This window comes from Aulonocara sp. 'chitande type north' Nkhata Bay, linkage group LG17 (genome assembly GCF_057382095.1).
Source record: "Aulonocara sp. 'chitande type north' Nkhata Bay isolate Kocher_YH1m ecotype deep benthic linkage group LG17, A_spYH_male_GT1.1, whole genome shotgun sequence".
NCBI classification, from domain to species: Eukaryota; Metazoa; Chordata; class Actinopteri; order Cichliformes; family Cichlidae; genus Aulonocara; species Aulonocara sp. 'chitande type north' Nkhata Bay.
Window position 1 is genome coordinate 24,622,458 of NC_141360.1, and position 14,791 is coordinate 24,637,248.

The 14,791-nt window shown below is 40.2% G+C and overlaps 1 protein-coding gene across 1 annotated transcript in view; it reads right to left on the reverse strand.

Annotated features, from left to right (window-relative positions):
- Window positions 1-3,098: 3,098 nt before the first annotated feature.
- LOC147310129 (FYVE, RhoGEF and PH domain-containing protein 6-like) overlaps window positions 3,099-14,791 on the reverse strand; it is a 39,840-nt gene continuing 28,147 nt past the window's right edge. The window contains exons 6-21 of the mRNA XM_086270218.1: window positions 13,028-13,179; window positions 9,913-10,069; window positions 9,603-9,690; window positions 9,074-9,124; window positions 8,925-8,983; window positions 8,768-8,839; window positions 7,969-8,037; window positions 7,800-7,883; window positions 6,378-6,457; window positions 6,193-6,295; window positions 5,962-6,105; window positions 5,773-5,875; window positions 5,415-5,509; window positions 5,201-5,329; window positions 4,972-5,120; window positions 3,099-4,501 (exon numbers count right to left, since the gene is read on the reverse strand). Coding sequence (XP_086126344.1) covers window positions 4,459-4,501; window positions 4,972-5,120; window positions 5,201-5,329; window positions 5,415-5,509; window positions 5,773-5,875; window positions 5,962-6,105; window positions 6,193-6,295; window positions 6,378-6,457; window positions 7,800-7,883; window positions 7,969-8,037; window positions 8,768-8,839; window positions 8,925-8,983; window positions 9,074-9,124; window positions 9,603-9,690; window positions 9,913-10,069; window positions 13,028-13,179 — 1,578 coding nt within the window. The 3' untranslated portion in view covers window positions 3,099-4,458. The remainder of the gene's footprint in view (window positions 4,502-4,971; window positions 5,121-5,200; window positions 5,330-5,414; window positions 5,510-5,772; window positions 5,876-5,961; window positions 6,106-6,192; window positions 6,296-6,377; window positions 6,458-7,799; window positions 7,884-7,968; window positions 8,038-8,767; window positions 8,840-8,924; window positions 8,984-9,073; window positions 9,125-9,602; window positions 9,691-9,912; window positions 10,070-13,027; window positions 13,180-14,791) is intronic.

Here is a 14,791-nt window from a genome sequence, read left to right on the forward strand (position 1 = left end):
CGCCAGGTCCTAGGAGGTTAAGCAAGATCCGATGTCCACTACAAGAGGGAGAGACGATTTGAAAAAAGCTTTACTGATGTTTATATTCTTTCCTTATGGGACGCAGATGTATTAACTTAGAAAGCACATTAATTTGAGCACTCGTGCTTTGGTCTTTGTTGAATGTGAATGTGTGTGTACGAATAAGTTGATTTTAACACCATTTTAACACCATCAAACCTAATATTGATCAACTGTTTAATAAATTAACCCGGGCAGAGCACCTTAACCTTATCCAGAAACCCCCGAGAACATAATGACAAGTGCTGAAATTGAGACTTTTCACAGGGAGTTGACAGATAAAATGACTACCTCCAGTCGACTCAAAGATATTTACTCCCTATGATGCTACCGGGAAGAAATCTTTCAGACACGGTAATCTCTAGGTCTCCAGAGCAAACAGATGAGTTACCCTTTTCTTTTGAAGTCGTCTACGTGACTGTTGAAGACTCCATGCAAAAGTGTGGTTACAGAATGATGCTTTGGATCAAACCGTCCAAAGTAAAACGTTTCTCGTGCCATGGAAGACATCCAGGATGTGATTTTAAGAGCACTGACCCCAACAGAGGAAAAAGAAAGTGACAGACTGTGTGAACCACAGTCAAGTCCAGATTCTCCTCCCAAAAATAAAACCGTCTCCTGTGTGAAGTGTACTAGAGCAGGACCAACCTCCAGAACAAAGCCCTGAGCCTGAACCAATCACTGACACTGGGCCTACAGAAGGTCAAAGTCAGCCATCAACCTCTAAGAACTTACAGGAGGATCCCCCTAAAAGTTTGATATCACTTCTTGCTGCTGAGAGAATTGCCAATGACTGCATTTCTTGGATCATGAAGATCCTCAAGAAATGCATATTCCACACAAAAGGCATTTTGAATTTTTTTTTTTATACTTGAAGTCTTTATTTGTTTTTAACATTTCACAACACTAAAACAAACAAAACAACAAACAAACAACAACAGAAAAAAAAACAAAAAAAATATAAAATATAATAAAAAAAAAAAAAAACTCAAATCAGTTAACTCAAATCTTTAAGTCATTCCCTTACTGAGTGCCTACACAAACAAACAGTGCAGCAAGCGTACAACATGACTAAAGATAATTGCCCTGACCAAATAAGTTCCAACCATCTCAGCCAAAAACACGTCCCCACGATTTGTCAAAACCCTCCCTATCATCATTAATCCTAGCCAAGAGCTTTTCATACGACACCATTTTCAGCATAGTTTCTTTCCACCTATTATATTCTGGAGGAGACGGTTCCTTCCATACACTGAGAATAACTCGAGCCGCTGCGATCACCCCCACCTTTATAACCACAAAGTCATATTTTGAAACCCCAGGTAATACTGACCGATCCCCTAATAAGCACAGTCTTGGTGACAGGGGTATCATCAAAACAATCCACCTTCCTATTTTGTCCAATACTTTTTGCCAAAAGGGATAAACTTTCCCACATTCCCAAATAGCATGCATAAATGTCCCTGGATCTGATCTACATTTCCAGCATACATTACTGGGACTAATTCCCATTCTATAAAGTTTGGATGGAGTGAAGTACCACCTGTGTATTAATTTATACTGAGTAAATTTACCCCTGGCCTCTCTTATATATTTATCAGAGAATGACAAAATTCTGCGCCAGTCTTCTTTAGAAATTGCACAACCCAGATCCCTCTGCCATATAACCCTCAAGTTTTCACATATCTCTTTTTTTGGATTGTTAAACAGTTTGTAGAAAACCGCTGCCCTATGTGCTGTACTGGACAATTCTAAAAACTCCACCACCATATTCGAGCTTTGAGCAAATTTTCCTTTGGTAACACAATCCCTTATTTGTAAATATTTCCAAAAATTATTTTCTCTTATCAAACCGTATTTTCGGGTTATTTCAGCAAATGACATAAACACTCCCCCTGAGTAAAGATCACTTATCCTGCGTATGCCTTTGACAAGCCATTCCTTCCAGAACACAGTTTTCCGCCCAATCCTTACAGCAATATTGTTCCATAGCGAGGCATAAGGTTGTCTTAGATGAGATGCTCCACACATTCTGATTTTTTGTTGTTCTTTATTGTGTTGTCAAGTATGGAATTTGTGCATTCTGGTCATCAGTACTGGTTTTGTATTAGAGCAGAATTTAAAGTAGTATTGGATAAAAGTGGTTGGGTGCAAGATGAACACAATTCATGAAACCATGAAATGTTGCTATTACAGCCAGTAAATGAATATCTGTGGTGAGTTTTAACAGTTTTCAGGGATTTAAGCACATTTCTGCACATAGAATGATCCAAAATGAAAAGTCTAAAGCAAAAAGCCTGAGTAAGATGGACATTCTCATCACGGTCTCCTAGTCCTCCTTTTTTCTTTCCCTCTCCTCCTTACTGCTCTTTCCTGAGCTCTTCTCCTGGGTCCTCACCCTCCAACTCCAAGGACCTGGAGGTTAATGAAGAACGTCAGTTGATGCCGGATCATTGAAATAACTGCATTTGTGAAGCTGCCTCTCTTTGCTTGTATGTTTGCTTTGTTTTACTCTGTTTAACTTACCCCTATTCTCTTCTGTGTAGAAGCCTAAAAGAAATCTGACAGAGAATTGTGAATCTAGACAAATTCACTAACTGGAAACCTTCTGCCTCAAGCATTGTGAAACACTTTGTTGTAAATAAACCTGCCACTTCAGAGAAGATCAGTTTTCATGAAATTGAAGAAAATCAGGTTTTTAAGCACCTATGTAAGATTTGTAATTTAAGAAAAATCTTGGGCCTTAAAATAGATGCATGACTGAATGTCAGAGCAGAACGTTCTCAGGACCTCCCTGGTATGTTGCAGGTCTAACTTAGACAGGCAGCCATTCACCTTTACATTCACACAATTTATAAATCACTATTTAACTTAAGATGCATGTCTTTGGACTGTGGAAGAAAGGCAGAGGACCCAAAGAACCTAACCAGTAGGTGGATTCAGACTCTTCTTGCTGTGAGGTGACAGCGCTAATGACTGTGGCACCAAATAGCCACTGCTTTTAATCACAGAAATGAAGACAAGAGGATACGTTTTATATTCATATATATTTTATTAAAAACTGTTTCCTGACAGTTTAGAAATGCTGTTTATAAGAGACTCTAACGCGTATAGAGTGGATGTTTACAAATGTTATTGTATAAGCTCTGATGACACTCTCCCCCCTTTTTATTACTTTACTAAAAAAAAAAAGTTTGTTTCTGGGTTTGTTCAAATGTGACATTAACACACAGACTGTGTGCAACAAACAAACAGACTGCAACAAAATGCAGTTTTTTTAAACATGTTGAAAGGCTGAGAACCCTAGCAGGACGTGGGACAGTGCGCCATGCATGTCCTACGCTGCAAGGAATTTCAATCTGTGCTGCTGCAGTCTATCTCAAACAGGAGGATATAGAAGGCACAAAGTCTGCTAAATGCAAGAATGAATATTTCCTTAGAAATATATAGTTCATGTGTATTGCCTACAGTGTTTTCTCATTAAAAAAAGCCCCATGTATTAAAAATAAAATTATTTTGAAGGGTATGAAGGTCTCTGATAACAAACCCTGACTCCCAAAATTAAATGCAGCCTGCGCTTTTTAAACAATAAATCTTCCTATTTTATAAATATTAGCTCTCGGCTTTAAAAAACAACAATAACAACAACAGCAAAAAAACCAAAAAAAAAACAAACAAGGTCAGCGTTGTTCTTTAATGTACACAGTTTTACCCTTTGACCACTTCCTATGTGGCTCAACAGGCCAAAAAAACCTATATACAATAATCTTCATGACACTTCCAGTTGTCTCCAGGATGTTTGTTATTAAAGAATCTCTTGACCAGAGAGATGCATTTAAAGAGCAGAATGTCCACTTCCTGTTTCTGTTAAAGCCTGATTTTCACATTAAAAGCCCATGCTGTTACATATATGAACTCTCCTCAGACATTAGTGCCAATCACACATGATTGGTATTTTATGTTATTTGTGTGCAGCCAGTATGAAGTTTGTTTCACACGGATTCCTTCGCCCAACAGCGTTTGAAAAATCATCCCCAGACTTCCGACTTCCAAGGATTTCCGAGGGACTTTAAAAAGCCCAGTCAACTGTTTGGTCTCACTTCCACACACGTGCTTCTGGACTTGACCTTTGACCCGCAGCTGCTACTCGCTTTTTGCACCGCTGAGCATCAGAAGCTGAAAATAAGTTCAGAAAAACCAGTTCTTGGAGAGCTAAAGGAGTCTGGCTTCCAAGCAGAGTTTGTGACGCTCTGCAGCAGGCTTCAGTTTAAGGTAGACAGTCCACCTGGAGTCCTTCCTGAGCTGGTGACCTCTGACCTGTGATCAATCAGGGGTCGTAAGTTGTCTTTCAACTGGCTCCGGGGCTGTCACACAACTTCACTACTGAAAAAAGGGGGATTACTGCTCGAGAATCATTGCCTCCTGGAAGGCTTCGATCCATCTGAAAGTAAGAATGCCAAAAACAGAAAATAAGCTGAATTACTATTGAGTTTTAATGCACTCGGATCAACTTTTTGATCTTATTCACAGCAAGATCTGTTTAAGCAATAGTTATTTATGTTATTTTCTGACATCAAAATGTAGGAAAAGAAACCGCCTAACCCACATAGTGATGTGGATGTTTACCTAAGTGTCACTTTCTAAAGTGAAACTGAAATTGTGATATATCCCATAATACTGAAGCTATACTGAACAGAGACTAGATTTCAGCTTCAGATTAGGACAAACGGAGTGTTTTAAAATGTGTTTGTTAGCTGTGAAAATGCAACATGAAATCAGCTCATTGCCTGCTCTCTGGATATTAACAGTATTAACAACCACACTGGAATCAAACACCTGTTTCATGTAGTTACCACAAATGCAAACAAAAATCTCTAATATTACCACATTACTGGACTGTTTGTCAGATACCTCTGTGCCGTGGGGATGTCGTCAGCTTTGAAGATGTAGAACAGTGTGTTTTTGTGATACAGCTTGAACTGCAGCTTCTGAGCGGGTCCGTTCTTCTCCTCTCTCAGGAAGAAACCCAGCAAAGGTTGGCTCTCCAACGCTGCCACATCCTACACGGAAAAAATACGCGTTCAAAGTCTGCAAAAATGCACAGCTTACAGAAAAACACGAGATCACTTAGCTACAGTACCTCGCTGGCAGCGTAGGTGTACAGGACTTTATTCTTAATGACAAACCACAGCCTCTTCCACTGCTTCTTGTTGCCTTTTGACCTGTTTAGGTAGCCACTCATGGAGGAATTCTCAGTGTTGGCAGACACCTGGTAAACATGCAAAAAATGAATCCTTGCAATGCCAAAGATGCAAAATAACATCACACATTTGACATAAATTTAGCCTGTTTACCTCTTTCAGTGCAGCAGGAATCTTCTTCTGTTTCCTGGTGAAGGAGAAAGCTCCAGATTTGATGGGAGAAATTGATGTTGAAGCACAGCGGTCACCTAAAATATGATAACATGTTACTAAATAGGACAGAAGACAGGAGTTATACCAAAAAGTAAATAACCTACAGTATAGGAAATTTAGTTTTATCCTTAATTGATTAAGACTTCAGGCTGTGAAAATGTCCATAAGTGTACGTATCAAATTATAAAATCATCAGATCTCAGTTCTTTGGCGCTTTTTGCCTTTTCACATCCTTCCAAACACTTAAACTGAGACATCCTGCTGCTGGTTATCCAGCGCAACCTTCCTCTGTACTCACTGTTCTCCTGTAGCTTTGCAAAGCAGTGATCACACACACGAGCTGGTTGGTTCTTTAAGTACTCCAGGTAGTATTTGTTGGCAGAGCACGCCTGACACACCACCTGTTGGACGCACACAGAGCCGCCATGAGAAAAGGGTCATGTAATAGAAAATGTGACGGAGTGGCCGTTGTTATAGCGATACAGACCTTTCCACAGGCGCGACAATGGTGCCTCCTCCAAGTGAGGGTGAACTCGCAGGTGCAGATCATACACATGGTGGCCCTCAGGTCTGGGATCCAGATGGGAGCCTTTGAGCCTAACGGGGCACCGCTATCAACGACCCCCTCCGACTGCGGCGAGAGAGGCTTCGGGTTAATATGGATGCACACCAGGTGAAGTTATCACACTGTCCACCCACATAGACGTCACGTTCTTACCTCCTCCTGACTTCGGCTCGATATGAAGGTGATTTTCTTCTTCGTGTAGTCGTCTATGGCCTTGGCGATGGCCTCCAGCCACTCGTCTCTCTCGGTAGCTGAGCTGTGAACACAAGCAGCACTCGTGAGTTTACAGCTCACGATGGGTGCACAAAATCTGATGCAGTACTCGCCCGAGTGCTTACCTCGCTGACAGGATGAAAGAGCGTTCAACGCTCTCGATGTTCAGCTCGTTCTGATAGGCCTCCTGGCTGGGCTTACTCACCTGCAAAAATTCAAAAGCAAGTAAACTGAAGCTGCTGCTGCACACACAACAGGCAGTATTTCAGTGTAGATGCAACACGAGTAAATGTGTAGTAGAGGGTTTAAAAGAAAACCCCCAGCAGATCCCCCGACTGCAGCTTTTAGGACTACAATTTTTTTCAGTTTTGTTGCTGAAACGACACTTTCATAAACTTTATATAATCGTTTATTGAAGATTTTACTCAGACTTTGACTTTTTTAAAAAATCAGACTCAGATTTTGCTCAGGCTGTTGTTAGCTCATGAACACTGAAGGGAGAGCTCCATGGAATGGGTTTCAATGGCCGAGCGGCCTCATTCAAGCCATACGTCACCAAGAATAATGCAAAGAGTCAGATGCAGTGGTGTAAAGCACACCGCCACTGGATTCTAGAGCAGTGGAGACTTGTGCTCGGGAGTGATAAATGATCTGATGGATGAGTCTTGGCAGTCGGCAGGAGAACGATACTTTTCTGACTGCATTTTGCCAAGCGTTAAGTTTGGTGGATGGGGGATTATGATGTGGGGTTGTTTTTTAGGAGTTTGGCTCGGCCCCTTAGTTCCAGTGAAAGGAACTCGTAATGCATCAGCATACCAATCCAATCCAATCCAACTTTATTTACAAAGCACTTTGAAGCCAACACAGGACCAAAGTGCTTACAGCAAGTTAGTTAAGAACAATAGATAAAACGAAACGGCAAAAACTAAAAACGAATAAAATAAAAATCAAATAATAATTCATAATTAAAATGAATACCAAGACATTTCTTGCTCCCAACTTTGTGGGAACAGTTTGGGGATGGCCCCTTCCTGCTCCAACATGACTGCGCACCCTTGCACAAAGCAGATCCATAAAGACATGGATGAGTGAGTTTGGTGTAGAAGTAGTTGACTGGCTTGCACAGAGACCGTTCCTAAACCCAACAGAACACCTTTGGGATGAAATAGAACGGATAATGCGAGCCAAACTTTCTCATCCAACATCAACGTCTGATCTCAGAACTCACAAACACTCCGAAAGCTTCTGAAAAACCTTCCCAGAAGAGTTGAAGCTGTTATAGACGCATCATATTACATCCTATTGCAAGTGCCTTGAATAAAAAGCAAAGACCTTATATTTCAGTTGTGGCAAATTCAAAACCTGCAAGTCCCACCACACCTCTTACGCTCAACTGGCCCGCACATCACTTCCAGTTCACAATAACGTTTGATTGGCCTAGGTGTAAACAGGTTTTCAGCTGGTCTTGGATCTGCTGGTGGATCTCTAAGTAATAAAGTCAGCAATAAGAAAGTTAAGAAAGACAAGAAACCACCACCGTCTCTAACCTTCATCCCAGCCAGAGAAAGGACACTGTTGAGTTTATACTGGGCAGACTGGACTGGAGTGGTGTACATGAGCGCATCATTAAACTGAAAAAACAATCAGAAACAATAAAATGAGGCAGGCAGTGTGAGTGTAATGGTGAAGATTGTGTTGAATTCACTGGTTGCTCACCAGGAAGAACATTCGTGGCTGCATGACTTTTCTGGACAGCTTCATCAGCGTGCCCTCCTTCAGAAACACCTGCAAACACGGATACATTATAAGGTTACACCGTGCAAATAATCCACAGCGGTGTAATTATCTCTGCACACTTACAGCATTTATGACAACCTAACCATAGTTTACTCTCACTGAGAACATGCAGTGTAATAGTCAAGCATACATGATTTCAGCTGCAAGTTAGCGTGGAGACATGATGCTCTAATTTTTACGGAAGAGGATTAGGGGTGGGCACATCTTTTTTTTTTCTTCTTTCCCAGAATTCTGAGAAAAGTCAGAATTTTGAGAAAAAAGTCAGAATTCTGAGAAAAAAGTCAGAATTCTGAGAAAAAAAGTCAGAATTTTGAGAAAAAAGTCAGAATTCTGAGAAAAAAGTCAGAATTTTGAGATTAATGTCAGAATTCTGAGGGGGGGGGGAAATCTGAATTCTGAATTAAATTTCAAAATTCTGAAAAACAAGAGTCAGAATTCTAAGAAAAAAGTCAGAATTCTGAATTTAAGGTCAGATTTCTGAGATTAAATAAAGAATTTGGACTTTTTTCTCAAAATTCAGACTTTAATCTCAGAATTCTAGAAAAGAAAAAAAAATGTGCCCACTTTTTTTTCCCAGTGGCCCTAATCCTCCATAAATTTTGCTTACCGCATGCTGCTTGTGTTACTTATTTGTGTTGCTGTTGCTTAAACAATCTCCCACTGTCAGACCACTCTGTTAAGGCTGTTGGCAAAAAAAATAACATTTTGAGTGACATACCCTGCCTGGCTGAACGATCTCATGGTGCCCAGTGAGGCTGTACTGAATCTGCATCAGCTTCTGAAAGTTATCCTGCAAAAACAAACCACCAAACACCTCAAGTGGCTTTCCATCACTGCAAAAACGTTGAAAGGCTTTAAAGGGAATCAGGTGTTACCCCTTGCTTCATGATGTCATTCGCATGGTTGGCCACCTCCTTCACGATACTGAGGGCGGCTGCATGGACAGCAAAGATAAAGCATCAGTGTTAAAGTGCCCAGCATAAAGGTGGAAACAGGAAGCAGTGAGGGATGTCCTTTATCTAACCTTGTGTGTCTTTGTAATCTTCAGAGTCCTCTGGAAGGTTCTTCAGGTAATCTAGGGAATAAAAACAGCGGGTCAGATTACAGACCTTCAGCTCATCAAGGATATACAACCATAGCTTTATTTTGTTGTGAAGAACTTTTCTTCTTCTTTTTTCTAGACTCTGGCGTCATTTTGGGTTTAGTTTAGACTTAAAGTCCCAGAACATCCATAAAAGAAAAGAAGTTTTGTACTTTTTGTCTGAAACATTTTTTTTCCCTCTTTGATATCAGAAGCCTCAGCTCAGTGTGCTGACAGCTTCTTATTTTCCTCAAAGTAATAAAGTAAATAATTGTAACTTTGTTCTGCAGAAAACAGGCTCTCCTTCGATCATCGTATTTGTCCACTGGGTGGCAGTGCACTCCCAAAACACCAGGACAGTTAAAACTTGACTTTACTCCAGCTTTCGTTCTCGTGCCGCCAATAAAAAGATTCAATAAAGTTTTGACCTGCAGCGTGTTGGAGCAGTGAATACACCTCTCTGAGTTTGTACCTGTGAGCAACAGCTGGTACTGAGGGATCCTCTGCACTGGTTTCAGCAGGTAGTGTTTCAGAGCCAAGCTGGCACACCTTGGGCTCATCTGAGACAAAACAAGAGCAGAGTCACTCTAAATGCTGCTGCAAAACCCAAACAGATGCACAGACACAGCAAATCCCAATTATCCCACAGATATGAGAGGTTTCAGATATTATCTAAAGACCTTTATTATTATGGCTATGATGGTGCAGAGGCTTCTGATATTTCTTTTTTTCATTTAAATTCTTCACTGAAGTCCTGGCTGGAAAAAAGTTTGGATCTCTACCTCAAACTCTCGGACAACGGCTGCAAACGCGGGGTTCTTCCTGCACTGCTCGTCCAGCAGAGCCACGTTGTTGTCAAACTGGCGGATGTAGGTGGAGTACATCTTCAGGTAAGGACCTTTCTGTACGAAAATGTCCGACAGCCTCTGATGGTCGCTCCTGTAACCAGGTGGACATAAAGTTTCCTGAAGTCAATGAAACAGCTCTGATATATTAAAGCAGAAAAAAGAACTTCATCATGGGGAAAAACATCCAACTACAGAGAAGCAATCGTGTTGCATTTAATTTAATGTGTCCAAGTACTTCACTCTCATGTTTAACAGTTTTTATGACACATGAATTGTGATAAATATAAAAAACTGTAACTCTAAATAAGCAACTAAAAGTCAGGATGTGTCAGCACTGTGGTTACTAGTCTAACTTGCCTGGAAGTTCAGTGTTAAATTCCTGGAATATTCATATTATAACAGTTTAATTCAATTTTGGCCATTCTGGTTATCTTTCCTACATGTTCAGAGCGCTGTCTTAAGATGTAGAAACACAAAGATACAACAGAAACCTTCAGGACTTAATCTAACGTCTGAATTTTAACCATACAGAGTGCAGCTGCTGGACCAAAACTAGGAAAGTAAAGTATCACGTGTCATTATGAGTATTTCTGCACTATATTTATTTTAGGATAAGTTTTAAAATGCTCATATTTTGAGTCTATAGCTGTTGTCAAACAGGCACAGCAGCCCTGAACGTTTCTCAGTGGATGTTTCCGGAGCGAGCTGCATGTGAGAAGGCCAGTGTCTGACTCAGCAGGACTGGACATTAAACAGTCTCATTGCGCCCCAGAACAAAGAGTGTGTGAGGCAACACTGCCTAATCCAGTGTGCTGACTTTAGTGTGTCTAAAGAACGCTTTCCTTTTGTGAGAAAGGGCAGCTGTTGACAATAACCTTACTTAATTCTTCAAAGATTGTCCCAACTTCATGTGTAAAAAGATCAGAGAGGATCAGCTCTTTGCTGTTAGGGTGACTCAGCTCTGACTCAACAAATCACCTCTAAAAACTCCTGTCAAGTCACCCTTTACTTTATGATACATTATGAACATATAATAAGATGAATCTCACTGGGTTTTTTTTTTAAAGTAATAGTTCTGATGAGAAATGTATTTATTGGTCCTTTATCTGACACAGTTCCACATATAAAGTTTCAAATTGACCTCCAATAAACTTTATTGAGCATCTAAATCATAATGATGATTCAGTATGCTGGGAGTAGCTACTGGTCTCGAGATATAAGACTAGAGAGTCGAGGAAGTATTGCTTACAAACTCCACAGGACTTTAAACAACATTCTCAAAACGAGGGACTGGTGTTTCACTTCAGTTTATGGTATAATAATAAAGTGAAACTATGACAAAAAATAAAGGATCAATGAGCATGTTCTCCTCTGAGCTCATCGTTTTTTTCCCATTACTGTTATAAAGGCTTTTTTGATATAACTTATTTTAATACTGTATTAATGCAGTAGGTGTCTGATTAGGGCATAACTTTGCTTCTTTACCAACTAATAAAGAGCACGTTGTTTTTGTTTTTTTCTTAGTTTCGTCTAATTTGATTTAAAATAAGGCTTGTTATGCCTTTGTAGTTTACAATAAAATAAAGAAGGAGCACAGGCTGTATACAAAAGATGGGCATTGCTAATCTGCATTCTTTCTAATGGCCACCAGGTGGCGACTCCTGTGGTAGTATTTATGATTATGATCTGTGGGCTCAATCGCTAAAGGTTCTTACTGACTAAAACATAATCACTTTTTTATGACCCACTCCAGTAAAAAAAAGGACAATAAAGTAACGTGTGCTCTCATGAGCCAATGAGAGTGCAGCGTTCTTTGGCTTCTCAGATGCAGATGCGTCAGATGCACTCATGACATCAGGTTTCAGAAAGCTAAAGGGATGATGACTAAATAAAGCTCGAGACAAACTAAAGCTTTATTTCAACTTTTGTGTTGAATCTAGTAAAGCCCACCACTTAGCTGATGCAAGTGTACAACACCGTTACTTTTTATGATGCCATTGACTCTTGCTTGTGATGTCCCTGCTGTGATGGCATGCCACACATGGTAAGCTCCACACCTCACCACCCGCTGTTCACTTTAGTTTAATTTACAGTCACTACTTTAAAATATTCTACTTATTGTTCAATATTGTTTCTTTATTAAATGTATTCATTTTTCCATCACACCTTCCAATGTTTATATGGCGTGCACACATATTAACCTTGCAAGGTCAAAGTTCTGTTTTATGTTATATTAATACATCTTTCTTTGTTTGAGTTACCTGGGGGTTGGTGTCTCCTCCTGTCTGGCAAAAGGTGTGGCAAAGGGCTGGGAGACCTGAAGTACTACTGACAGCCTAATTGGATTGCACCACATGCTTCATTGCCTGGGGGGTGTTTCATGTTTGTTTAAATGTTTTGTATTAGTTGGTTATATGGCAGCCATCTTGTTTTCCCCCGTGTGTCATTTGGTTTAGCTAAACCAGTATTTAAGTCCCCCTGTGTGTCATTTCAGCAGGTCAGTTTGTCATATGTTTGTTTGAGGTTTTGTTAATTATTATCTTGAGTTTAGTCTATTGAGTTGACCGCTTTTATTGGTCTGCCTGTTTAAGTTTTGGCTTTGTTAAATATGTTTTCATATTTTTGGGTCAATAAAACCCTTTTTTTTTTAAAATTAAAACCACCTGTGTCCTTTATGCTTTACTGCTTGGTCCCTGACACCTGCGTTGGTGTGCAATTTAGCACACCAAAACATTTGATTTGAAAAATGATGCCAGAAGAAGAAGAAGAAGTAGCAGGAAATGAAATGGAGATAACTACAGCTCTGAACAGGCCAATCACAGTCACTGTGGACTGCATTAATGTGACATGTAGTTACAGTTACATTTAGGGAAGTGTATGTCAGGATGGATTTGTGGATATAATGTAACTGCTGCTTTCATCTTCCATCTTTTCCATCTCTATAAAAGGAACCTTATGTTCCACTTTTAAAGCCTTATAAGGTGTAGTTCAGTACAAAGATGCTTTTTGTGCTGTGATAGTGAGAAAGAAAACTGTGTGTTTGTGTTACCAGTGTGCCACTCTCTCCTCCAGCTCTCTCAGCAGGTCTTTGTTGAGCTGGTACAGCTGAGGCAGGTAGTACAGGATCTGACAGAGGATCCGCTCATCTACCACCGGCTTCCCATTCTGACGGGTTGCCTTGGCAACGGCATCCCGAAAATCCTGGAGAGAAACGCATGGGTTAATTCTTCTAACAAAACTTTGCACACACACAGACACAGCTGGGCAGTCTGGAAGTGACACATGACGACAAACTTTACTACAACTGATCAGGAGCACCTCATAAACGGCCCGCTCCTCCACCCTCCCCGTCCACACCTCTGCACATATTTTATGACACACACACATCCACCCCCACCCACACACATGGAGCTGAATCAGCACTTTGACTTTGTCCAGCATGCCAACACACACATCCACCTGGAAGGAAGTAGGGAGGTGACAAGGAATCCCGACGTTCTGGATAACTCGCGCTCTCTCACTCACAAATATATCCACTGCTTGGCATTACAGACGATAAGCACAGTTTGTACAACAATTAGCAAAACACAATATTACAATCGTAGCTGTCATGTGTTTGTTTAGCTCGTGGCCCATTTATCTTATTGCCTTTGTAAAACCAGATATCCCTCTTTATCTGGGACTGAATGGCATTTTCATTCCTTGTCCCACACCTCAACTCCTTATTTGGGAAAGCGCTTTTTTTAAAGTCTCATTTTTACCCAAAATATATAAAGGGAAGGCTTTTTATTCTAGACAGAATTTTGCTGAAAAAAATCACAAGCTCTTCATATTTTGTTGAATATAACAAAAACAACCACAAAGAAATGAAGCAGCAGTATATTCTGAGAAATATGTCTGTTTAGCGGCACCACAGCGTCACCTTTGAGAGAAATACATTATGACTGTCCAGATGCCCGGAAAGATAAACTCACCACGCAACACACAATAAAATATAATCTCAGAACAAATATAACGCACACGTATTTGCTGTTATTTGCCACAACTACAGATAAACAAAATGTTCACCACCTCAAACATGGATTTATTTGTTAGATATTTATGTATTAAGCTTCTATTTGTATTACATTTATATCTTGTGCTGTTTTGTTTGGTGTTTTTACCTTAATGGGTCATTTTGTTCTGCCATATTGTATTGATTTTATTGCGCTATTCTGCTTTATTTATGTTGTGTTTAATGTGACAAATAAAGCTTATCTTAGCTCCATCCATCTATTTTATTCTGCTTATCCAATTCACGTTTGCATGGAGGGTAGAGCCCATCTCACCTGTCACAGGGCAAAAGGTCAATTATAGTCTATTTAGCATCACCAACGAACCTGACCTCATCTGTGCTTTTGGACTCTGGCAGGAAGCCGGAGCACCCGGAGAGAACTCCTTGCTGTGAGGCAACAGTGCTAACCACTTAACCACCGTGCCGCCCCCTATCTTAGCTCATCTTAACTAATTAGCATGTGTACCCAGAATGGACATTGTGTGGATATACAGCCAATTTACAACCAAATAATCACATGAAAATTAATTAGTGGCTCTAATCTCTATCGTAGCCTCTCCTTTCACTCTTCAACTAAACTCAGATGTGAAGGGACAGTTTTCTTTTAAAAGCCATGACTGGCTGACCAGATGTATCCCAGAAAACAACAGCCGTGAGACTTTAGTGCTTCCATGCATTCATTTTGAAACTTTTAATAAGTGATCCCTTCATTTTGGTGTTTAGGTGAAAATTAAGGAGAGCAGAATCTAACATTAAATC